The 26,011-nt window shown below is 44.9% G+C and overlaps 1 protein-coding gene and 1 pseudogene across 4 annotated transcripts in view; both read left to right on the forward strand.

Moving 5' to 3' along the window:
* The first annotated feature begins 1,298 nt into the window (after nt 1–1,298).
* Nucleotides 1,299–1,591, forward strand: LOC147464152 (uncharacterized; annotated as a pseudogene).
* Nucleotides 1,592–3,520: 1,929 nt separating this feature from the next.
* Nucleotides 3,521–26,011, forward strand: part of LOC147464153 (ATP synthase subunit B) — a 153,410-nt gene continuing 130,919 nt past the window's right edge. For 3 of the 4 annotated variants that reach the window (XR_015185618.1, XR_015185619.1, XM_086493065.1), the window contains exons 1-3: nt 3,521–3,687; nt 3,767–3,835; nt 3,934–3,985. Coding sequence is in view for 2 of the 4 variants with exons in the window: in XM_086493065.1 (XP_086349191.1) it covers nt 3,568–3,687; nt 3,767–3,835; nt 3,934–3,985 (241 nt within the window). In the remaining 2 variants the exon portion in view is untranslated. The remainder of the gene's footprint in view (nt 3,688–3,766; nt 3,836–3,933; nt 3,986–26,011) is intronic. The other variant, XM_086493071.1, reaches the window with a different exon arrangement.

Raw genomic sequence — 26,011 nt, forward strand, 5'->3', positions numbered from 1 at the left:
AGAAGGCCATATGAAAGAACAAGTCAGAGCCAAAAATTTGTTGCACAGAAAGAATATATACTCTATTTTGACCCTTAGATTTTCAAGGAACATCGTTGCAAGACATGTTCATTGCAGAATTTACATTGTTTGACTAAGAACTTTGTCAAGTATGGGCAAAGCTAACTAAGGATCACATAAGATGCAAGTGGTAATATTCAATTTAAAGTGCAAGTGGAACAACATATGGTTAAAGTATTTTTATACTTTGATATATTCAAGAGGCGGGTCAGCCATCCTCCGTAGTGAGAGAAGAATGACAAAATTTTTGCTACTATGACTTTTCCCTCAAGGATGGAAGACTTCCTCATTAATTGATTGCTGCAACTTATACAAAAGCAGCTTATTGCTACTTCCCCTAGGGAAACGAGTCTATGCTCATATTTGTTCTACAAGTTTGCCCAACACTGCATACATTTTCTGATAAGCTTTGGAATCACAGGCAGTTGTCCTTCCAAGGAAGGGGAATAGTAGCTTAGAGGCCACAGAATTGAAACTTTTGAGATGCACTAAACCTACTCTTTCCCTTTGAGGTTAAGCTTTACTTTGCTTTTGTGTCTAGACCAGGGTCTCATAAGAGATTTGAACAGGGCTAAGCCAAGATATGGACTTCCTGACTTTTGAACATCGCTATGATCGTGGGGATAGGGGCTTTGGCTCCCTTTCTTTGACATTTGAGGGTGTCTAAGTAGAAGGGAGGCCCACTCTTCATGAGGGTTGAGGAGGGCCCTAACCGTGAGTTTGAGAGCCATGTTGTCTACTTTCAACACTATGTTTGTGACCCCTAGCCCTCCTTGGTTCCTAGGGAGGGTGACAATGTCTCATTTAACCTTGGAGGACTTGCTTTTATTTACATCCCCAACCCATAGGAAGGTTTTTCAAACTTGAGATATTTGAGCCAACTGAGTATCTGGGGTGTGCCAATAGATAAAAAGCATGTATGATGACATGAAGTGATTGATGACTATAATTCTTCTTGCCAAAGAGGCTTGCAACCCGACCCACCTTTGAACTTTGTTGTTGAATTGTTGTAGTGCCCAACCCCATCTTTGTTCAATGGTAATCTTGAATTCCATTGGAATGCCCACGAGTTAAAAGATTGTGCCTTCTTCCAAGACCTTGCGTCCTTGGTTGAGCAGCCAAGTGAAAAGGGGGGTGGGGGTGGGGGGAGAGAGAGAGAGAGAGAGAGAGAGAGAGAGAGAGAGAGAGAGAGAGAGAGAGAGAGAGAGAGAGAGAGAGAGAGAGAGAGAGAGAGAGAGATCACGTTCATTCTTGTCTCTGTTGGACTCGAGGTTGATGACGATAAATTTGATCCCTTTTCCAACGAGTTCGGAGGCAAGGATGTGAATGAAGTCCTAGCTCTAGGAAGGGAAAGGCTTGTAGCTAGTGGTGGAGGCGGTGGAGGTATTGCAGTTGCTGTTGCCAACGGTGGCAGTGGCGGTGGTGTTGCTGCTCCTGCTCTGCAGAGGAGAAGAAAGAAGAGAAGGAGGAGGAATTTGATGATGACATGGGCTTCAATCTCTTTGACAAAATTGTTATTCTTGTGATTTGACAACACATGGATGCTTTACAAGTGAGTGAGATTTCAAACTATGTATACTGGTTATGGCAATGAACTTGGCCTGGTTTTGGATTACTTTAATCATAGAGCAGTTTTGTGATTTAAAAAAAAAGGGGAGAGAGAGAGAGAGAGAGAGAGAGAGAGAGAGAGAGAGAGAGAGAGAGAGAGAGAGAGAGAGAGAGAGAGAGAGAGAGAGAGAGAGAGAGAGAGAGAGAGAGAGAGAGAGAGAGAGAGAGAGAGAGAGAGAGAGAGAGAGGAGGCCAAATTTTGGCATGATTGATTATGGAACCAAAGGCCCTGCAAGATGTGTCTAGGGAGGACCAAAATTCTGCAATGGAGGTGGGCTCATTCACAACCAGTGCATTGGTGTCATCTACAAACTTTGACAAACATTGTTGGAAGCATCTGGGCATCATTATGTGCTCGATTACTCGTTGACTCATTTTATCTTTGATCAAGTAGTTCATACCGTCAACAACAACTGTAAACAATATCGAGGCGATTGGATATCCTTGCCTGACAAACTTTTCCAATGGGAAGGGCTTTGACAGTTCCCATTTATACATACCTTGGCTATGGCTACCAAAGAGAATTTTAATGCTGAGGATAATACTTGGGCCAGAGCTCATGCAGTGAAGGGAGTCAAGAATGAAGTTCTTGTCAAGCCTATCATAGGCCTTGCCAAAGTCGACTTTAAAAAGGATGAAGTCCTGTTGGGTTTCGTAGGCATAGTCAATTCCCTCCTGAAGTGAAATGACTACTTCCAAGATTCTTCTACCCTTAATGAATCCTTTTTGCTCTTGGTTAAGCCATTTGAAGAGAGAATGGGAGATTCTAAGTGCTATGGATATGGCATAGATCTTATAGGTCATGGTGAGCATGTTGGTGAATTGCTCTTTGGGTCCTCTTTTATGAAGAAGTTTTATTATACACCAGTATTAATTGCAAGGCTTCATACTTGAGGGATTCCTCCTAGATGGCAAGGAAGCGTGTGGATTTGAATGTTTGGAAGAATTTGTTGGGAAGTCATGACCCAAGGTTTTGTGGCTCTTGAGAAGATCTATGGCAACTTCTAAGTCATTGGTTGAAGGGGGAAATTAGTAGGGAGCCTTCGGCTCCAGGAACGACTTTACTTCTCGCTAGCCAGATTTGTTGTGAGCACTATTCCTTCCTCGGGTCAGGAGACAGATCCTTTTTGAAGTGATTTTCAACGACCTCTTGTTTGGGAGCCGAACGCCCTAACCACGCATATGCGTGGGGTTACTTGTACCCACATAGAAACTAGTCTCTGATAAAGTGAATTCGTACAGGGGCAAAAGTAAACATGTACCAAAAAGGTAAACAAGAACAAATTGGACGGTGTCCGAGTTTCGTGAGAAATGTGCTTCACTTCAGCACCGTAGATCCCACCGCTTATACTTCATTTAATATCCCATGGATAGTACTGAGGCCCGCCCACCTTGTCACTAATTGACACCTCCCTAGGGAGGTGGGATCAATGGCCCACAGTAGGCGTCGCGAGGTGGGTGCAATCCGGGCCGTCCGATCGCCATGTGAACTAGGTGTGAACTAAGAGTGAACTCGGGAGGTATGTGCAACACACCGAATTTGGTGCGAACTCGGTGTGAACTCAACATGAACAAAGTGTGATCTTGGTGTGAACTGGGGAGGGTCCGCGACGCTGTGATCTATAAACTTACGACACACACACCCTTCAATGAATGTGCGATAGTCTAGTGGTTAGAGACAATTATGTAGGGGAGAGGGTAGTGGATTCAAGCCTTAGATCTGAAAATGTGGGAATCTTTTGCATTCCATAGGCAATCCAACGGTCACAATCAACCGGTGATCGTGAGCCATTGATCCCACCTCCCAAAAGGAAGTAACGAGGGCCCACCCATTCGTGTGTAACTAGTTGTATATGTGAGATGTAAGACTATCGGAAATCATACGTTTAGCGAGCAGAAATGGAGGAGTTGCAAGAGCTTGCCGCGCTGCAGGCTACCATCTCCATGCTCTCCCGCCATGCGCTTTCTTCTCACCACTCCACGGACGATTTTCTTCTGGCCAAGTTTGTTTTGCTCTTGGTGCGTCTTCTACAAGGTCTTCTTCCATGGTATGCACCACCATCCCCCGCCCTGTCAAATGCTTTATCTTTCAGCGCAGGCGGAGCTATGCAACAATGCTGAAGACATGTCTGAGAAATGCAGCTCTATGGCACGCAGATTGCAGCAGGTTGCTCTCTCTCTCTCTCTCGTGTGCATGTGCATGTACCATAGAGCGATTTCCTCGTTTCATTTTACACTTTCAATCGGCAATTTGTTATATTTCAGATATCAAGCTCCTCTACATTTTTGCAAGACCTGTTCCCCGACCATAAGATGGGTACATTTCTTTACCATGCTCTCTCTAGAATGTTGAAGGCATTTTTCTGGCCAAAGGTCCGCTTAAGTTGATATAAGATCTCACTATATCAAAACAAGCATAAGAAAGGTTAAGATAGGCTTGGCTTTAATAGCTTTAATAAATGTGCATAAGGAACCAAAGAAAGTGTTTAAATATATCTATCTAAGAGACAGAGTGTGTGTGAGTGAGAGAGAGATGTTGAAGGATTGAAGGAATGAGTGCAAAGATTAATGATTAGCGATGGTTTTGTCAAGTTCAAGAATTAGCATCAAAGATTAGAGGATCACCACATTAAAATATCATTGCAGAAAAAATCACTTGCTTTCAAAGACCGATACCAAAAGCTTTAGAAGTCAATGCTTTCAAAATCTAGCGTCAAAAGAGCTGGTTCAACGGCTACCAATGCGGAAGGTCATTAGTGTCAAGTGGGACAAGAAGAAATATAAATCAGATGGGTCTTAGTTGGCCTGTCGCAAGGAAAACTTAGAGGAGGAATATGCAGAGCAGCCTCTAGGATTCTCAACTCAAGGATAGAGCGACAAAGTTTACAGGTTGTGGAAGGCTTTCTATGGCTTGAAGCAGGTGTCACAAACTTTTGACGTGCCAAGTCACTGAAGACCTGACTGGGTTAGGGCTTCCCGAGCCTAACCCTGCAGATCCCGGCCGAGGGGCCTAAACCCTATAAGAAGCAGAAGAAAAGGAAGTTCTCACCAACTTACAGGTCCTCACCGAGTGGGCCAAATATTAAAAGTCTGCCCAACTTATGGCACCCCATCCGAACGGGGCCTAAAAATAAAGCATCCACACACACACACACACACGCACACAAAAGTCCCAGCGTAAAAAGAAGATGACATGTCATTGTTGTACGGACCGTTCGCCGCAATTCGCGTTGACATGTTGACGTGAAAGTGTACGGATGCCCCCGATTCGCGCTGACATGTTAACGTGGTAGTTGTACAGATTTCTGTAAATTGCGTTGGCTGCTTTTGGGCGTCAGCTTTTAGACCAAATGCTTTTGGGTTTAATGCTTTTCATGTAAACTGCTTTTAGAAGGCTTGGGGCCTTTAAATATGAACGATGGACTCTCTCTCTGACATTCTAGCGGGAGTAGATCCAGAGCAGAGCCATCGGTGCTAAAACATGTTGAAGCAATATAAAGAAAATTGAAATACCAAAAGGGGCGCCTTTGTTTGGGGCCAGTGCTCTCCTGGGGTGGAACTGCGCCACTCCGTGTCTTGTGTGTCATGCATCTCTCTTAGTGCAGTTGTTTTGAAGTGCTTAAAGTTTGTTCCGTTTGCCCTTTTCCATTGGCACGTGGTGCCCTCTCGTTACAGTGGTATCAGAGCTCCAACCGTGTGCTTTTCTAAAAGATAGAATATCATGACGTTTCTGGATTCTACAGAGTATCTGTAGTTTCTTCTCGATGAGCTTTGCAACATACTTTTGTGGCATCCTCAATAGAATCTCCCGATGCTGCAAAGTTTTCAACATTTTGGGAACTGCATGTTGCCCCCTTTGATGCTTCAAGTGGTACCACCTCCTCCAACACTAGAAAGTACCAGAGCTTCTAACCGGCAACCCTCTCAACCTTCTGTTCCAAGCGGGGCAGTCTTGAGGAACATAGTGCATCCATCTGACCCTCATCCGGTTCAACAGCCTCTGCCACCGCCGTTGCCACCACCTCCCCTACCACCACCACCACCACCACCACCTAGGTACAATGATTGGAGCCTGTATGGATACCCCTACTGTCCACATACGGGGTTTGTGCCTAATCAACCAAAGGATTTCAAAGATGGTGGTGCAACAATAGATTTTTCACTTTTTGGGAGTGAAAGATCAGAATAAAGCCTTGTAGTTCCTACAACAATTCTACAACATCTATGCTTTGGGGAACTATACAGAAGAAACAAAGATTTCTCGAGCTGCGGGATTTCTCAAAGATAATGCTACATAGTGGTGGAGTTCAATCGCGACCCAATCTTGTGGTCCAAGGACTTGGCAAGCTTTCAAGAGACGTCGTGGAACCTTTGGTCGTAGTCTTCCATAGTCTCCGTGGCAAGCATTTTCAAGTTTCCCCATTCTGAAAAAATATGACCTTCGAACAGGGATGTCATAGAACTTCGTGCAAAAATAGAACCTTTCGGTGTCTTCTTCAAGTTGATTTCCTTGGAGGACCAATGTAAGCGATTTACCATTGGATTGCCATCAACCTTATAGGAATATTGTTTGTCTAAACAAGTATCGACAATGCAAGAGCTTGTGGACCATGCTGCCGTCGGCTATAAGCTTATGAAAGGGAAGCTAGAGTTTACTACAGACGAAATTTCAGCAAACAATTAGAACTCTCTGCAACAACGAACAAACCCTCGGGAATCTCGTGAAAGTCAACCTCAAAGGCCTCGTTTGACATAGTGCCAACGAGGAGAAACCCTATTGTAGAAGGCCGATGCTTTGAACGTTTTCAGATAGGGCATACTTACAATTCATATCCTCAAAGAGCCGAGACATCCTCAAAGCCACCTCCAACTCCTCCGGCTGAGAGAGCTACACTTGTCATTGGACTTGTACTGATATTTGTGGCATTAATCTCAAAAGTTCAATTGAATTGTGAAGAGCTTATGGAAAAATCAATGGCTTGAAAGCCCTTATCCTTTTTGATCCCAGAGCTACTGAGAATTTCATCCGTTCTGACTTCTTCAAGCAGATGGATTTTGACTATGATTCATAGGGTGGAGAACTTGAGGCCGAGCTAGCCAATGGCCAAACTGAGAAGGTGTTGGTGCTCTCCTAGCGACCATCTGAGGATACCAAGAAAAAGCAAATCTCCACATCATGTAGTTGCACAATTGTGACGCTCTCTTGGGCATGCCTTGGCATGACAAGAATAAAGCGACATTCTAGATCCGGAACCGCATAATCACCTTCATGTAGAAGGACAAGCTCGTCCTCAAAGTTTGACTGGTCACTGTCCTAACAAAACCCTGAATGAATTTTCTAATTGCTTTGTATTTATATATTTTTTGAACTTTGTTTGAGAAAGTACTGTTTAGAATTTGTGTTTGAAATGGATTGTATCTGTTTTAAACTTATCTTGGTACGGATTTGACAATTGTTCACGTTGGTTGGAAAGCGTTTTTGATTGTTGGAAAGCGTTTGGTTGTATGCTGAAAAACCTCTGAATGACGCAGATAGGGTGTCTGGAGAGCGTTTAGTTGTATGCTCAAAACCTCCAAGTGACGCAGGCTGTGGTTTGGGGAGCATTTGGTTGTATCAAGCCTCTAAGCTCATGGCCTAGACCTTTTTAGGTTTTTTGCGGGGGGAGTGAGGAGGTAGGCGTTGAGTAGCTTCCTGCCTAAGACTGTCTGTGTGGGAGGAGGCTAAGCGGTGCGGTCACAGAGTGAAGACGTGGCGTACCCAACTGGAAGAGAAATGGCCAAGTGGACAAGAGGAGCTGAAAACCTCGAAGAATTGAACCCAAAATGTGTTTTTGCGGGGGGAGTGAGGAGGTAGGCGTTGAGTAGCTTCCTGCCTAGGACTGTCTGTCTGGGAGGAGGCTAAGCGGTGCGGTCACAGAGTGATGACGTGGCGTACCCAACTGGAAGAGAAATGGCCAAGTGGACAAGAGGAGCTGAAAACCCCGAAGAATTGAACCCTAAATGTGTGGCTGAGGGGCCTAAAATTGAAGAGTGACTAGGGATTTTTAATCCTAGTCCTACCCAACTTATGGAGCACCGACGGGAGGCCTAAAACCCTAAAAAAAATTGAAAAGCTTGAAGTCTGAGGCTGATTGTAAATCGTGCTGGCTGTGCCACGTGGCAAGCTGTATAGATTCCATGATTTGTGCTGGTGATGTTGACGTGGCAAATTGTACGGATTTTCACGTTTTGCGTTGTTGGCAGCCTTTGCGTCGGATTTTGGGAGCAGATGCTTTTGGTTGAAGTGCTTTTTGCTTAAGTGCTTTTTGGGCCCTGCTTTTGGGCATCCCTTGTACTGTTTGTGTGTGTCTCTAGGGTCACTCTCTGGGAGCATTTGGATGCAGAGTCTTGGAGAGAGTTGGACCCTCGGGGAGTTGTACTTTGCGAGCATAACAATAAAAAAATACCGAAAGGGGTGCCAGCCTTTGGGGCCAGTGCATTTGGGTGCGGAACTCCGCCGTGCCGTGTTGACTCTCCTCTCTCTATGTCAGGTGTAGCGGAATTGAAACGGTGAAGATGTAGGTTTTACACTTCCACGTATCTTTACTTCTTTCCTTGCATTAGTGATTACTTTAGCATGAAGATGGGTTTTTTTACTTTCCCTCAAGAAAGGGAATGGGAGGGAGAGGTAGAGATATGTAGAGGGAGAAAGAGAGAGAAAGAGGAGAGCGATACCCGATGGGGTCCCAACCAACCCTCTCAAGGCCCCCCCACACCGCTGCCGATGTGATATTGCTTTTGATTCCGTAAATGGAATGTACACACATGCAATACCTCAATTGCAGATTCTATTGACTCGAATGGGGAATGCCGCCGCGGTAACTTTGCAAGATGAAGCACCTCCGGGCTGATTTGATGCACCTTTGGATCCTTCTCGATGTGAGATTGTGGATGGCCGCCTCCCGACGTGAGAGGAATGAAGGGCTGAAGACGCAAATGATGATAGGGCCGACGATGGACAGCAATGGGAGCATTGATAGGGCGAGGGAATGGTTGAGAAGAGGCTCAATGGGCTGTTGAAGTACCGGACCGCAACGTTAAGACCGGTGAGGATAGATTTGATCCATTATGGTGAGTATGCCCTCTCAACTATCTCATTTCTTGTGCTAATTTTTCCAATTTAATGTTTCTTTTAGTGCTAGGCTTCATTATGGCTGAGTCTGCCCTTGATCTCCGGAGTCATGACAGAAACTCAAAACGCTGAATTATGTGTTGATGTATGCTCATGTGTGTGTGGGTGTGGTGTGTGTTGTGTTTGGGAGCATATGTTAGTACCTAGTTCTACACCCACTATTGGGCACTGACGACATTAGTGGGGATGTCATGGTATTTAGTCAATACTACGCATGATGAGCTGATGGTTATATTGTCTTGTGCGTGACTACCATGGGTCTATACCTTGCACTTTCCTTAATAGGTGAATCTAGGCTTATCCTGGATTCATCTATGTATATATAGATCCGATCTGTTCCGGTGAGGGAAAAGGGCTGAATTCTGAAAACTCTGGCTGCTCTACTGAATTCTACAAGCGCTAGGGCTGATCTGCTGAATTTTGCAAAAACGCCAAGGCTGAAAGCTGATTTGAAAACACTGGTGCTGAGCTGGAGCAAAAACATTAGGCTCAGTTGCCTTTTGTAGAAACGCGAGGTCTGAACTGTAGGGCTTGATCAATCTAAGAGAATCGCTAGCTTGCTGCTCCCTTTATAGGTGAGTTTTGTTGGTTATAAACTTCTTAAGGCTTAGGTAGGGCAAAACCGCTGTCAAATTCTTATAAATCAAATCATTAAAGTGATTTATTAATAAGTTTGACTAGCGTTAAGTTTTTGGTAAAACTGTTGCACATCTGCCCACCCGGGAATTTGATTGACGCAGGGAATGGCTTGTTGGATTCCTCTAATCTAAAACTACATGCACGTCATGCTAGATGCCCACCGTAGTGTAATAACATGTGCCAAAACGCTTGTACAAACCATTTATGCAATAGGATTCCAAAACTGGAAAAGGTAATCTAATGGACTCGTCCAAACATGCTGGTCCTACTAACAGGCTCACAAAATTGCCGGTGCTAATCTTCCTAGGATTCTAGACACCCTGTCTAGAGATATGTACAGAATTGGCTCTGGAAATCGTTGAAGTATGTCCACGTGGCACAATGTGCAGGTGACATCCCGTCTTGATGAAGTGAGGTACTGATATTGAAATGCATGCCATAAGATGGTCTCCACTGAATGACCTAGTTGATGTCCTCCACGGCTACTGTTGAGAGGGAGAGGCTCTGTGGAGTGATGTGGAAGCATCCAAAAGACACGGATGGAGATGATGCATCTACTCGCAAGCAATGGACTGCACTTTGGATCAATGATGCCCTTGTTGGTTACAAGCAAACAAAAACCTTTGCCGCCCCAACTCGGATGGTGTGAACCTAACTGTAAACCGGATGGATGCTCAGAGCGAATGGCTGAATATGCAAATGCCGATGTCCAGGAAGGTTACTGGCTAGGCTATGCTGCCCCTATGTGGGAAGATTGGCGAGAGCAACGCCGAATGGGAGATGAAGATGGATGTGTTTTGGAATGCCCATGAACCATGGCAAGTTCTCTGTATGATGCCTCATGAAACCGCCAAACAAATCCTCAAAGATAGGCTCCTCTTGGGGCTTCGACTTGTCTTTGCAACAGATGTGGCTGCGAATGTAGGCTCACGATGCCTGCGAACCCCCGCTGTGGTTGCCTCGGATTGGAACCTTGGCTCCGGATTGATGGCTATTGATTGCCAAGAAGATGCAGATGGTGTGGACACAATGTGCTGCCAAAGATGGGTATAGATCGATGACGATGCAATGCCTCTTCTAGCATGATGGAATTCGCCAAGTAGATGATGTTCGAACAATGCCAAGACTCCAAAACTAATAGGCTGATCTGGATGGCGCCTTCCTTTGTCATCATAGGCAGCCAACAAATCTTGATACTCGCAATCAACATCTTCATGTTTCCGATGCATGTCTTCAATGATGCGATTTATCATGTCGAAGAAGTTATGACGACTGAAATTATCCTTTCTTTACATCAAGGTGATCGAGCGTGCACACCAAGTCCACTACCTTCTCGCAGGCGCCCCACGACTATAACCCCCGGTATACAATGCTTGCATTTCCTACGCTCAAGGTGCACGGTTCTACGTGCAATGGCCCTTGAGTGAGAGAAGCGTCCTTGGGTGAAATGCTACAACAGACAATCAAACACTAGAGAGAGAAAAAAATTCAAAGATTAGCGGATTAGTACAAAATCACAAAGCTCTGATATGAATGTCAGTTGGAGTGGAATTGAAATGGTGGAGATCTAGGTTTTACACTTCCACGTATCTTTACTTCTTTTCTTGCATTAGTGATTGCTTTAGCATGAATGATGGTTCTTTTTACTTTCCTTGAAGAGAGGGAATGGGAGAGAAGATGTGCAGAGGGAGAAAGAGAGAGAAAAGAGGAGAGTGATACCTGATGGGGTCCCAACCAACCCTCTAAAGGCCCCCCCACACCGTTGCCGATGTGATATTTGCTTTTGATTGCGTAAACGGAATGTACACGCATTCAATACCTCAAGTGCAAACTCTATTGACTCGAATGGGGAATGTGGCCGCAATAACTTTGCAAGATGAAGCACCTCCGGGGCTGATTTGATGCACCTTTGGATCCTTCTCGATGTGGCATCGCGGATGGCCGCCAAGGGGGTAGATCTAGGCCTCATTTCCGCTCCTTATGTGAGAGAATGAAGGGTTGAAGACGCAGATGATGATAGGGCCGACGATGGACAGCAATGGGAGCATTGATAGCGTGAGGGAATGGTTGAGAAGAGGCTCAATGGACTGCTGAAGTACCGGACCGCAACGTAAAGACCGGCGAGACAGACAATTACAGGAGTTTGATTATGAGCTTAAGTATCGCAAAGAGAAATATAATGTGGTAGCAGATTGCCTTAGTAGGATGCCTATGATAAATGAATTGAGTATTACTCGATTCGATAGTGATCTACTTGAATCATTAAGAGATAAATATGAGGTTGATCTTGCATATTCCAAGATATGGGAAACCATCCAATAGGGGGATGTGAACAAGACGTTTCCAATGAGAATGAAGCATCGATGGGTGCTTTAGAAGGATTGAAGTGGAAGAATTTTTCCATAGATGATGGCTATTTACTCTACAAAGGTAGAGTATGTGTTCCAAAAAAAGAAGAGATTAGGCGCCAGATACTCTATGAGGGTTGTGGTCAAGTGTAGGAACCGCCCCCAATTATTGACAAGGGTTAAGAAAGCCACGCGGTAGAACTTGGGGAGGATTTGCCATGCACAGGGGCGGCGCGGCAAGCCACGAGATAGGGAGTGGAGGTTCCGCATGTGTGTGTGTGTGTGTGTGTGTGTGTGCATGTGTTCTCCATGCTAACAACAGTCTCTCTCTCTCTCTCTCTCTCTCTCTCTCTCTCTCTCTCTCTCTCTCTCTCTCGCTCGCCATAGCCTGCTCGCAAATAGCTCGCTGAGCTCCATTCGCTACAATAGGAGTGTCTAGAATCCTAGGAGAATTAGTACCGGCAATTTTGTGAGCCTTTTCGCAGGACCAGCATGTCCGGACAAGTACATTAGATTAGCTTTTCCAGTTTTGGAACCCTCTTGCATAAATGGTTTGTACAAGCGTTTTGGCACATGTTATTACACTACGGTGTGCATCTGGCATGACATGCATGTAGTTTTAGATTAGAGGAGCCATTCCTTGCGTCAATCAGATTCCCGAGTGGGCATATGTGCAATAGTTTTACGCAAAAACTTAGCATTGGTCAAACTTATTAATAAATCATTTTAATGATTCATTTTATAAAAATTTGACAGAGGTTTTGCCCTACCTAAGCCTTAAGAAGTTTATAACCAGCAAAACTCACCTATAAAGGGAGCAACAAGCTAGCAATTCTCTCACATTGATCAAGCCCTACAGTTCAGCCCTCGCATTTCTGCAGAAGGCAACTGAGACTAGCGTTTTTGCTCCAGATCAGCACCAGTGTTTTCGAATCAGCTTTCAGCCTGGCGTTTTTGCAGAATTCAGCAGATCAGCCCTAGCGCTTGCAGAATTCAGCATAGCAGCCAGATTTCAGCCCCTTTCCCTTGCCGGAACGGATCGACCCATCTGGCCTTACGACCTTTCAATTTTGTTTGATTGGAAACCCACCCAATGCTTAATGATTCTTGATCAAACACTATCATAACCTTAACACCATATAAATAGCGCTTCCATTTCTTCAATGCATGTACAATAGCATACAACTCCCTCTCATATACTGAGTAATTTTGCTGTGCATGGTCTAACCTTTTACTTTCAAAAGCTATCGGTCGACCCTCTTGAGTTAGAACTGCACCTATAACAACATTACTAGCATTTGTCTCGACCACAAAAGGTTTATTGGGATCCACTATGTATAAAATTGCAGCTGTAGCTATTGCTACCTTTAATTTTTGCATACTTTTCTTTTAATTTTCCTCCACTCAAAGTTTTTCCCTTTCCTTTGAGATGGTCCACCATGAGGACTTCTATCTTGGCAAAATCCTTAATAAATCTACGATAAAATCTAGACATTCCTAAGAAGATCTGCAGCTCTTTTAGGTTCTTAGGTTCATGCCATTGCAAAAGAGCTTGAATTTTTTCTGGATCCATCCTGATTCCATCTTTAGAAATGATATGACCAAGATATTTCACTTGTTCGGCAAAGAATGCACATTTAGATTTTTGCATGAAGAGAATTTTCTCTGAGAAATTGGAACACCTTTTTAAGAGGTCGTAAATGCTCCTCTCGAGTACGACTCTAGATGAGGATATCATCAACAAAGACTACTACAAATTTGCCTAGATAGGGCCGTAGAACACTATTCATCAGCTTCATAAAGGTAGTTGGTGCATTGGTAAGCCCAAAAACTCATAATGTCCATATATAGTCCTAAAGGTTGTTTCTGCAACATCTTCGGCCCTTATTCTAACTTGATGATAGCCAGATCGTAAGTCGATCTTGGTAAAATACTTGGTTCTCTCTTAACTGATCAAACAGACCTTTCATTCTAGGCGTAGCTAAGCCTTCTCATCCAAGTTGTGCGTTGTAACAGACTTGGACACTCCAAGTCAAGAATCAATCACGACAGCACCAAATAACCACTTCAAACAATTCACAGATCACAATAGATTTGCACTGGCCCGGCGGAGTTCCGTGCCTAGAGATATTGGCCACAGAGACTGGCGCCCCTTTCGGTATTTCTTTTTGTATTAATCAATCATCAAAGTACAAGAGAGCAGTTAGGGTTTCACTCTCAGACTTTGCGTCCAGATGCTCTGAGAAGTGAAGCCCTCACCACTTATTTAAAGGTTACAAGGGATGCCCAAAAGTAGAGCCCCAAAAGCTTCAAAATCAAAAGCCGTGAAAGCAAAAGCTCTTTTCCCTCTCTCACAGAGAGTTTCTGAAAGCAAAAGCAAATTCTCTCTCTCTCTCTCTCTCTCTCTCTCTCTCTCTCTCTCTCTCTCTCTCTCAATGAGAGCAATAAAAAGCAATTATTCTTTTTTTTTGGCCAAAAGCTGAGATTTGCGTTTTTTTAAAAGACCTCCGCGATTTTCGGAAATTAGGGTTTGTGGCAAAAATTAGGGTTTGCAGGTTTTTTAAGGGTTTCTGCTGTCCGCTACGTCATCACTTTGTAACATACCCCCTCTTGAAAGCATTGTAATCGACCGCGATTGTCACAAAACGGGAGCGTACACGAGCACTTAGAAAATCTGAAAATTATAATTCTTTGAAAACATAAGAGAAGGGAGAAGATCGACACAGTATTGGGGACCAGAAGATGGGCCGGTTCCCCCCCCGTTAAGAGTATTCTTTTATTCAGGGAGAATTCTTATACAAGCACGAGAACCCGAGGAAACCCCTCCGTTCTGTAATCTTAGACCCGAAGGTTGTGCTTTCCCGTAAGGGCTTGGGCACAAGGCCGTTCCTTCCCGTAAGGGACTTGGGCACGAAGCCGTACTTTCTCGTAAGGGACTTGGGCGTAAAGCCGTACTTCCCGTGAAGGGCCTTCCCGTGAGACGGGAGATTCTTGCAAAACAAACCACATAGAGCAACAATTCTCAATGCGTATCAACAGCTTATACCTGTCGCTCCTTGCTTGGAGAATCGACCTCTGTACTCAGTCGTCACGCGAACACTTGCAAATTCTATCGCCAGGCTTTTCTCTAGAATCCTAGCGCTGGTGCTTTTCTACTGCTTCCGGCTCTTCAAACTGAAACGCTGGCTACCCTTTTATAGGGTCTGTCGGGAATAGCGGTCCAAAAGCAGAGCTTGGCTCTCCTAGAGAGAGGAGAGAGAAAATCGCGTTTTCTAGAGAGAGGAGAGAGAGATCGCAATTCAGCCCCCTGCCTTGGTTTTAGCGCTAGCTTTTTCTATAAGAGCCTTGCTTGCTTTATTTTATTAATAAAGGGGCCGGTCACTTAAAAGTGACCGGTCACTTTATAAAATAAAGTGTGAACCTGTTCAAACTTTAAAAACTCACTCAGTTAGTGAAAACAATGCTACATGGACACATTCCAGGCGTCCCCGGGTACAGGACACGACACAGATGCAATGCAGACACAGACTCCTCGCAGGAAAACATCTGTCCTTCCGCGACTGTTCCTGCTTTTCGTAAAAAGCTTCATTGAACCCATCTTTATTCTTGTGCTTGCGTTCTTACGTGTGTTTTCTTACTCAGTTCGAATTTCCTCCTTAGCCTACGGGATGCCCCCTTACTGATGCACCTATCACCCATCATGTGACGCATCAGGGGCACTCGTAACTCGGCCCTTTCCACCGAACTTACAGAAACTCCTTCGCGATGTTTACCGTCACCCATCAAATGACACATCAGAGTTGTTCGTTCCTGATGGCAGTTCCTGTAGCTACAATCTTTAACAGTTCTTAGTGCACATAATAAAATATCATAAAAAAGAGATTAATCATTAAAAATAAGAAAATAGTCCAATTAGCACCATCCCTCTGGCTTCTAAACAGTTGACCTCAACTGTAGTGCTTGGACATATACCTCCAGTATCTCGGGATAAGCTGCTAATTCCTCCTGCGTCATCCATTGAGTATCTAGATTCGTATAGTTCTTAAACTTAACCAAATACATCCGTGCTATCTTTCCGGATTTGAGAGACCGCTCCTGATGACTTACTATATGCTCCGGTTGGAGTATTTCTTCTGTTTCCTCAACCTCAGGAGGTTCCTCAACGCTAGGCTGGCTCGGAGGCGGTCCCACATACGGCCAGAGTAAACTGACATGGAAAGCATTATGGATCTTCCAATTAGGCGGTAGCTCTAATCGGAAAGCGACATCATTCACTCGCTCAGTAATCTTAAACGGCCCATAATAACGGGTAGAAAGTTTTACCACTTTCCCCTTATGAGACGCTTGTTTCTTAAGTCTTGCCTTCTCAAACTTGAGTAAGACTAACTGTCCGACTGTTAAGTCTAGATTCCTTCTGTGCTTGTCTGCAACTTTCTTATGCTTTTCCTGAGAGCGTAGAATAGCTCTCCTAACTTGCCCGTAGGCGGTGTCCAAATCCCGGACAAATTCATCTGCTGCAAAGATCTTATCCTTAGTTAAAAGGATGGGTGGAAGCAAAGGCTTACCATAGAGAATCTCAAAAGGTGCTTTCCCCGTCGATGAGTGTATGGTATTGTTATACGCATACTCGACAAGAGGCAAATATTTCTCCCAATCAGATTGCCGGTCTGACACATAAGCTTTTAACATATCCAATACTGTGGAATTGGCTATCTCACTTTGCCCGTCCGTTTGAAACTTTGAGGATGGTAGGCAGATGAAAAATTCAGCTTTGTACCAAGATTATCCATCAAGGCACGCCAAAAATTTCCTGTCATGCGAGGATCTCGATCACTCACAATAGACTTAGGCATTCCATGATGCTTAAAAGATCTGTGCTAGAAAGACCCTAGCCATATGATCTGCTTTGATCGTTTTCTTGACTCGTATAAAGTGTGCTTGCTTGCTAAACCTGTCCACAATGGTTCAGATCGCGTCATTTCTAGTCTGGGTTCTAGGGAGGTCCATGATGAAGTCCATGGCAATACTTTCCCAAGGTTCATTAGGCACAGGCAAAGGTTGTAGCAACCCAGGCGTCTTATGCCGATCATACTTCACTTTTTGGCAAACCAAGCATTCCTTGACATACTTATCAGTGTCTGCTTTAAGGCTAGGCCAAAAGAAATATCTTTCCATTGCTAAGGTCGTAGGGAGAATACCCCGATGACCCGCATAAGGCGAAGCGTGTGCTTCATCCATGATCTTCTTTCTTAATGGTTCCGCCACACATATGGCCTGATGGTGGTAGAGATAACCGTCCTGGATGGAATAGGGAAACTCATTCTCTCCACGATGTAGCTTTCCCCAGATGGTGGAGAAGTCTGGATCATTCGGATACAGATCCGGTAGTGCTTCTAATTCTTGGTGATACACCGAAGTGATAGCGTTCACCCTTGGCCGCCTAGACAACGCGTCTGCGACTACATTCTTACTCCCAGCCGTGTGAAGGATCTGGAAGTGAAACATAGACAAAAAGTTTGCCCACCTCATCTGCTTCTCAGATAGTTTCCTTTGCGTAAGAAAATACCGCAAACTCTGGTGATCAGTCTTGATCACAAAATCCGCTCCTAGAAGATAGTGCTTCCAGTTGGATAAGGCGTGAATCACAGCCGAGAGTTCCTTTTCGTAGATTGATGCATGCAACTCTGCATCCTTAAGCCGTCTGCTTTCGTATGCCACTGCATGGCCTTCTTGGTTTAACACTGCTCCGATGCAATCACTTGAAGCATTGCAGTGAACCTCAAATGGTTTCCTTAAGTCAGGCACTATCAGAATAGGTCCATGGCTTAGCAAGTACTTGAGCCGATCAAAAGCTCCTTGTTGTCTCGATCCCCATCTGAAAGGAATCTTCTTCTTTGTCAAGTCATGAAGTGGTCCTGCTACATGAGCAAATCCTCGGACAAACCTCCGATAATACAAACATAATCCCAGAAAGCTACGTACATCATGTACCGTAGTGGGAATAGGCCAATCTTCGACCACTCGGATCTTGGCAGGATCCATACTCACTTGATTGTGAGAGACTATATGGCCGAGATAGTGTATCTCTGAGAGAAAGAACTTGCTCTTCCTTGCATTCACATGCAACTCATGCTTTCGCAATTCTTGAAACACTAAGTCCAAGTGCTTCCGATGTTCCTCTTCTGACATAGAGAAGATGAGTATGTCGTCAAAGAATACTCCCGTAAAAGCTCGATACGGGGTGAAAATGCGGTCCATCATGCGATTGAAGGTCGCAGGAGCATTGGTCAAGCCGAAAGGCATTACCAAAAATTCATATAGTCCAAAGGTTGTGCGGAAAGCAGTCTTATGGACATCCTCAGGGGTGATCCGTATCTGATGATACCCACTCTTTAAGTCTATGCGACTAAAGACACTTGCACCCTGCAACTTGTCAAGTATATCATCAATTCGAGGGATCGGAAAGCGATTCTTGATTGTGATCTTGTTTAAAGACCAATAGTCTATGCACATTCGAAACGTGCCATCTTTCTTTTGCACTAGTAGAACTGGAGAGCAGTAGGGTGAAGCACTGGGCCGTACTAACCCTTTCTCTAGAAGCTCGTTGACTTGCTTCATAATTTCCTCTTGTTGAGCAAGACTCACCCGATAAGGGGGTTGATTGGGAGGCGAGCTACCCGGTATGAGATCTATGCGGTGATCTTCCGGGCGTACCGGAGGGAGTTCATCAGGAAGTGTTTCCGTGAAACAATCCTTGTACTTTTCAATAAATTGAAGACGCTTAATTTCCAGACAAGAGAGAGAGTCCCTACTAGTTTTATCCTTTGCAAAAATCAAGTAAGCAGAAACACATTTCTTCATTTCTTTCTTAATGGAGATATGGCTTACAATTGGGAACTGCCAATCTCCTGCATCAGCTTGAATCTTTATTTTCTTACCCCCATGATCAAAAGTGAGGGTCTTTTCCACATAATTGGGAATAGGTGTCATGTGAAAGTGCCATGGCATACCCAAGATGATATCACATCCCTCGATGGGTGCCATCAAAAATGATTTGCGGTCCTTGTACTCGCCAATCCGAAGATTGAGCTGTCCTTGCACGGGAGTTGCATTGGTTGTCAACCCCTCGAATGCCGATCCGGATGTAACCGGTGTGCCAAGCTGAGCCGGTGTGAGGCACAATCGTTCCGCAACATCCAGGGAGATGAAGTTATCCGTGGATCCTAGATCATAAAGAATCAGTACTCGTTGGTTGTTCAAAGACCCCCAGCCCTTCAGAAGTTGACGCTGCCCTTTCTTAGATTCTGTGTTTCCTTGAACATCTGGAATTGAGTTCGAGCTTGGTGGTGCGGGTTCCTTCCTTGCTTTTTCTTGCCTCGTAGAGGCTTGTTCTTGCCGTTGCTGCTTTAGCGGGCAATCCGGTTTCATATGTCCTTTCTCGCCACAGTAGAAGCATCTTCCTTCCTCTTTGAAAGTTTGAAGTTGAGTAGGAGAAAGATACTTAGTTCGCTTGCCAGGGCCCTCTGGCTTCTTAGAATGATCATCGTCTCTAGATGGAGGACTTTTTTTTCCTTGGCTCCCATGGTCATCGTAGACCCCTCTTTGTCTTGCACGGTAAGTGCTATGCTCCATCTTTCTGGGCGTCCCAATTGAGTGCAAATCCTCAGCAATGATTGCTGACTCCATCATCCTTTGAAGTGTATCATGCGGATACACCTTCATACTCTTTCGAAGCTGCGGTTGGAGACCCGCTTCGAACTTTCTTTTCTTTTCCTCGTCGGCAATCTTCATGAAGGGAGTGACCTTCAGAAGAACCGACCAATACTTGTCCACATAAGTCGTTACTCTTTCATGTTCCTTCTGGGCAAGCCAGTCCCCTTCCTTCCGTATGTCCTGCTCGAAGTCAGGTGGAAGAAATTGTTCATAAAATTCAGATTTGAAGCTCTCCCAAGTTTTGGCCTGAGAACCTTCCAGAATCTTGGCTAACCACCAATTACTTGCCGTTTCCTTGAGGTGCATCCCCACATGGAGTAATTTGGATTTTTCAGTGAAGTGCCCATTGGTAAAGGCGACTTCAAACTGTCTGATGAAGGACAGTGCTTTGGAGATGTCTCTCCGTCCGTTGTAGGTTTCGAACTTGATGTCCTTGTCGCTTGATTTGAAGACTCTCATGTGATGTTGAGACTCGCGACCTTGCTTCTTGAATCGAGGCTTATCTTTAGGTTGATGTATGGTAGTGGCAGTAGTAGCTGCTTCCTTCTTCTGACGAGATGATCGAGAAGTAGAAGTATAATCAGGAGAGTAAGATGGAGATGAGATAGAGATGTCCTTGCTCTCGTCTAGCAGAGAGAGTGCTTTTTCCTGGCCTTTCCTTGAAGTAGGCGGTTCATTCCAATCCGAAGATCCTTTGTGCACCTCGGCACGTTCTTCTTCTCTTGCCTCCTGTGGTCTCACGCCCACAGTGTTGTCTGGATGCTTGGCTACATCAATTCCATTCGTTTTCTTCATTCCGCTCAAAAGCTTTTGGACGTCTCGCAACAGTAAGATTTGTTGCAACTCCGCAAGCGGAGCTTGCACTTGTTGAAGCTCCTCTTCAACGCTTCTCCCTTGGCTCGACATGGTTCTTCCCGTTCTTCTCGGAATCGTCCTTCTTTGCAGAGAAAGAGAGGAGTCCGAGCTCTGATACCATTGTCACAAAACGGGAGCGTACACGAGCACTTAGAAAATCTGAAAATTATAATTCTTTGAAAACATGAGAGAAGAGAGAAGATCGACACAGTATTGGGGACCAGAAGATGGGCTGGTCCCCCCCGTTAAGAGTATTCTTTTATTCAGGGAGAATTCTTATACAAGCACGAGAACCCGAGGAAACCCCTCCGTTCTGTAATCTTAGACCCGAAGGTCGTGCTTTCCCGTAAGGGCTTGGGCACAAGGCCGTTCCTTCCCGTAAGGGACTTAGGCGCGAAGCCGTACTTTCCCGTAAGGGACTTGGGCGTAAAGCCGTACTTCCCGTGAAGGGCCTTCCCGTGAGACGGGAGATTCCCGCAAAACAAACCACACAGAGCAACAATTCTCAATGCGGATCAACACCTTATACCTGTCGCTCCTTGCTCGGAGAATCGACCTCCGTACTCAGTCGTCACGCGAACACTTGCAAATTCTGTCGCCAGGCTTTTCTCAAGAATCCTAGCGCTGGTGCTTTTCTGTTGCTTCCGGCTCTTCAAACTGAAATGCTGGCTACCCTTTTATAGGGTCTGACACCCGGCAAGAATAGGGTTCCAAAAGCAGAGCTTGGCGCTCCTAGAGAGAGGAGAGAGAAAATCGCGTTTTCTAGAGAGAGGAGAGAGAGAGATCGCAATTCAGCCCCCTGCCTTAATAAAGGGGCATGTCACTTAAAAGTGATCGGTCACTTTATAAAATAAAGTGTGAACCTGTTCAAACTTTAAAAACTCACTCAGTTAGTGAAAACAATGCTACACGGACACATTCCAGGCGTCCCCGGGTGCAGGACACGACTCCTCGCGGGAAAACATCTGTCCTCCCGCGACTGTTCCTGTTTTTCGTAAAAAGCTTCATTGAATCCATCTTTATTCTTGTGCTTGCGTTCTTACGCTTATTTTCTTACTCAGTTCGGATTTCCTCCTTAGCCTACGGGATGCCCCCTTACTGATGAACCCGTCACCCATCATGTGACGCATCAGGGGCACTCGTAACCCGGCCCTTTCCACCGAACTTACGGAAACTCCTTCGCGATGTTTACCGTCACCCATCAAATGACACATCAGAGTTGTCCGTTCTTGATGGCAGTTCCTGTAGCTACAATCTTTTAACAGTTCTTAGTGCACATAATAAAATATCATAAAAAAGAGATTAATCATTAAAAGTAAGAAAATAGTCCAATTAGCAACAGCGATTACGCCTGCAAAACCGACAAAAGCCATAAACCGTCTTAGCGGACACTGACTGTTAGTACCTACGTACTAGGAACACACATCTAGCACATGTACAAAATCGACAGTCACATCACACGACATAAACAGACATCACAGGACATCACATGTGATTCAACATTCATTCGGATCTTAGAGCATGATTTATCGGCAATGTAGCTAGCAATCACATCTAGGTCCAATCGGGACCTCATCTATGTCTGATTGACTAACCCCTATTGCAACCATGTCTATTCGAGATCAAGTAGACCAAAATGCTGCAGTCATTTCGTCTATCAGTTCCTGCACTCAAAAGAAGTGAAGAAACAAATCAGCATCATTATCAGGAATTCCATTTCATAAAGTCATCCAACAGAATACTGTCAGCTCTCAGTATCCTTGAAGCTCATAGAGACATCAGTGACTTTAGTATCAAAATCAAGGCATCTGTTGACAAAGGAGTGGAGTGACTCCCCTCTTGTGCATCCCACTGCACCAGATCTTCGGCCAAGCTGAATTTCTGGGTTCCGTTTGGAGTAGACTATGCTCAACCAAAACATCGAGGTAAAGTTTCACAATCCGAGGAGTATCTGCTAGGTCCTCCTCCTCCATCCACATCGCATCAAATGCAGGAAAGTTCTTGAACTTAACCAAGAACCGCCTTCGGACTTTACCTTTCTTCGTATCGTTATGTGCCAAAATCTGTTCAGGAACAAGGATCTCCTCGTTTTCTTCCACTTCGGGTTGCTCATCAAGCTCCCCATCATCAGGCACATCACCCTTAACAGGTTTCAAGAGACTCGTATGCAATGCATTGTGAATCCTCCAAGTATCTGGCAGTTTCAATCGGAAGGAGACATCATTTATCTTGTCAGTGATCTGGAAAGGTCCGTAGTATCGCATACTAAGCTTTGGAAAAAGCCTCTCCTTTCCCTTTTTCTTTCATAGGCGTGCCTTCTCAAAATGTAAGAGCACCCAATCATCCTCCTTCAATTTCAAGCCGCGATGATGACGATCTGCTGCCTTTTTCTGTCGTTCTTGAGACTCCTGCAAAGTCTCGCGAACCTTGGCAAAAGCCGTATCCAAATCTCGCGAATATTCATCCGCTTCAAATATCTAATCTTTCGTGCTCAGGAAGGATGGAACCTTCACAGCACTTTCAACAATCTCACATGGCGTCTTCCCCGTCGAAGAGTGTATCTTGTTATTGTAGGCAAATTCCACCAAAGGTAAGTTCTTTTCCCATTGAGTCTTCTGATCCGAGATACAAGACTTCAATAAATCTAAAATCATTGAATTGGCAATCTCAAATAGCCCGTCAGTCTGCAAGTGGAACGATGTCGAGAATTGCAACCGCATGCCAATGTTCTCCCAAATTGCCTTCCAAAACAAACTCATAAATCTGGTCCTCTGTCGGAGACAATCGTCTCAGACGTGCCATGTAATCGAAAAATCATCATGATCATTCTGTGTTCTCGGGAGATCAAAAATGAAATCCATTTCAATACTTTCCCAAGGGGCGGGTGGGTATCGGCAAAGGCTGTAACAATTCCTGTGCCTTATGCCTGTCAAACTTGACCTTCTGGCATACTGTGCACAAACTCTTCCACATCCTTTTTCAGTCTCGGCCAAAAGAAGTATCTCTCTACCCCTTCATGGTGGTAGCAATGCCGCGGTGACTCGTAAAAGGTGGACAGTGGCATTCAGTCATAACCTTTTCCTTCAACGGTTGTGTAACGCACAACATAGTCTTTTTCATCAAGTAGCCTTCCCGAAGGGAGTATCCAGCTATTGTCTCCCCATCCCGTATCCGTGTGAAAATATCTGCAAAATCTGTATCTGTGGCATACTGATCGACCATATCCTCGAATTTCCTATGATGTATCACGGAAATAGCCAGAACCAACGGCTTCTGAGACGAAGCATCTGCCACCACATTCTTTTGTCCCTGCTCATGGACAATCTGGAAGTGAAACTGTGACAAGATGTTCGCACACCGCAACTGCTTTTCCGAAAGCTGCTTCTGTGACAAGAAGTAGCGCAAACTCTGATGGTCTGTAAAGACAGTAAAATCCGCTCCGAGTAGGTAGTGCCGCCACTGAGTAAAGAGCATGGATCACTGCCAAAAGCTCTTTCTCATATATCTGTGCTGTCATCTCCGGCCTAGAGAACAATCGGCTCTCGTAAGCAATGACATGGCCTTCTTGCATCAAGACCGCACCCAGACTATGACCATAAAGAGCATGGATCACTACCAAAAGCTCTTTCTCATATATCTGTGCTGTCATCTCCGGCCTAGAGAACAATCGGCTCTCGTAAGCAATGACATGGCCTTCTTGCATCAAGACCGCACCCAGACTATGACCATAAGCATCACAAAATACTTCAAATGACTTCTGCAAGTCCGACAAAGTCAAATTTGGTCCTGTAGTCAATTTCTCTTTCAATGTCTGAAAGGCAGTCACCTCTGTGGATCCCCACGAGAAAGGGACTCCTTTCTGTATGAAGATATGCAAAGGGGAAGCAACCTCTGCAAACTTTCGAATGAATCGTCTGTAGTACGGATACAGTCCCAAGAAGCTTTCAACTTCATGGACATTCTTCAAATCGGGCCAATCACGCGTAGTGTCTATCTTGGCCGGATCCATTTGCACTCTTGTTGCTGAGACAAAGTGTCCCAAAAAATCTCTGAAGCAGATGATCTCTGTGTTCTGCCTCATTCTTGGAGAAACAATGATATCATCAAAGAAAGTGCCAACAAATAGCCTGTACTCTCGAAAACTCCTGTCCATCATCCGGTTAAATGTCGCTGGAGCATTGGTTAAGCCAAAAGGCATCACCAAAAAACTCAAATAACCCAAAAGTCGTCCGAAAAGCTGTCTTGTAGACGTCTTCCGGCGCGATTCGGATCTGATGATATCCACTCTCAAGTTAATCTTGCTAAAGCACGAGGATCCTTGTAACCTGTCGAGTATATCATCGATCCTAGGAATCGGAAATATGTTCTTGATGGTGATTTTGTTGAGAGCTCTATAATCAATGCACATTCTCCAAGATCCGTCTTTCTTCAAATCCAACAACAGTGGAGAGCAATACGGTGAAGTACTATGCTGGACAAGACCCTTTTCCAAGAGGTCTTTCACTTGGTTCATAATCTCTTCATTCTGTGCTCGGCTCACACGGTAAGGTGGCCGGTTCGGTGACGTGCTTCCAGGTATCATATCAATGGTATGATCTTCAGGCCCTCTGAAAAGCAATCGGCATAAGTGTGGAGAAAAATCTTGGCGTTCTTTTGATCAGGTCAAAACATATTCAACCTTTATCCATCGTTCAGTTCTCTCCCAAAAGAATGAGTAAAGAAACTGAAGTTCATCAAGTACAATCTCTGAGCCCTTCATTTGTCAAAGTCGCTTTCTCGGCCCGGTAGTCAACCACGGCGTAGTTCTGGTGGTACCAAGGGATTCCGAGTAGAACGTCACTCGCGTGCGCTGAACACCCCTGTCATTGCAAACGATGTTTGCCAATGCTCGGTGTAGTGGCAACATCCCATCCGGGTGCCAGTTGAACTACGTCCGCCTGTGGCGTCAGTTTGTCAGGCATAATTCCAAATTGAGCCGCCAATTCCAAGTGAAAAGAGGTTGGCCTTGGCTCCTTCAAAAGAGCTTCCTGATCCTTCACTTTGCCCCAAAAGCGGCAAAGTTTGTACTTTCATTCATTAGATTCGATGCAAGTCCCACGCCATGTGGTACCAGTTTTGCTTTTCTATCTGCCTTTTCTACCACGTTCCTCAGCTGCTCTCGAACTCTCAGGCTGTCGTCGTTCTTATCATTCTGTTCTTTCTGTGCCTTTTTAGGGCACTTCGCAGAGATATGTCCATGTTCCCCGCATCCAAAGCAGTTCCCCTCTCTAATGAAGCGAGCTCTCTCCTCAGGAGTAAGCCTTGGTCGTGCATCCTTTTTCTCTGGGTTGCTCTTTTTCTTTCTACTTTCATTCCCAGAAGTCTGTTCGGCTCGTTGTGTCATGGCCTCATTTGTGGGGTAGGTCAGACTGCCAGAGTGAATGGCAAAGCCCCGCTTCTCATGACTCATCAACTCCTGAATAGAAGATGACTTCTGTTCCAAGCAGTGATCTCGGATCTCTGTAGGTAGACCCAAGGTAAACCGCTCAATCTGTTCTCTGAACGAGATCTTCTTGAATGAAGAGGCGGGTAGAAAAGAGCTCCAGAATCTTTCACAATAAGCATTGATTGTATCTTT

The sequence above is a fragment of the Adiantum capillus-veneris genome, chromosome 2 (assembly GCF_014529385.1).
Source record: "Adiantum capillus-veneris isolate H3 chromosome 2, ASM1452938v2, whole genome shotgun sequence".
Classification (NCBI taxonomy): Eukaryota; Viridiplantae; Streptophyta; class Polypodiopsida; order Polypodiales; family Pteridaceae; genus Adiantum; species Adiantum capillus-veneris.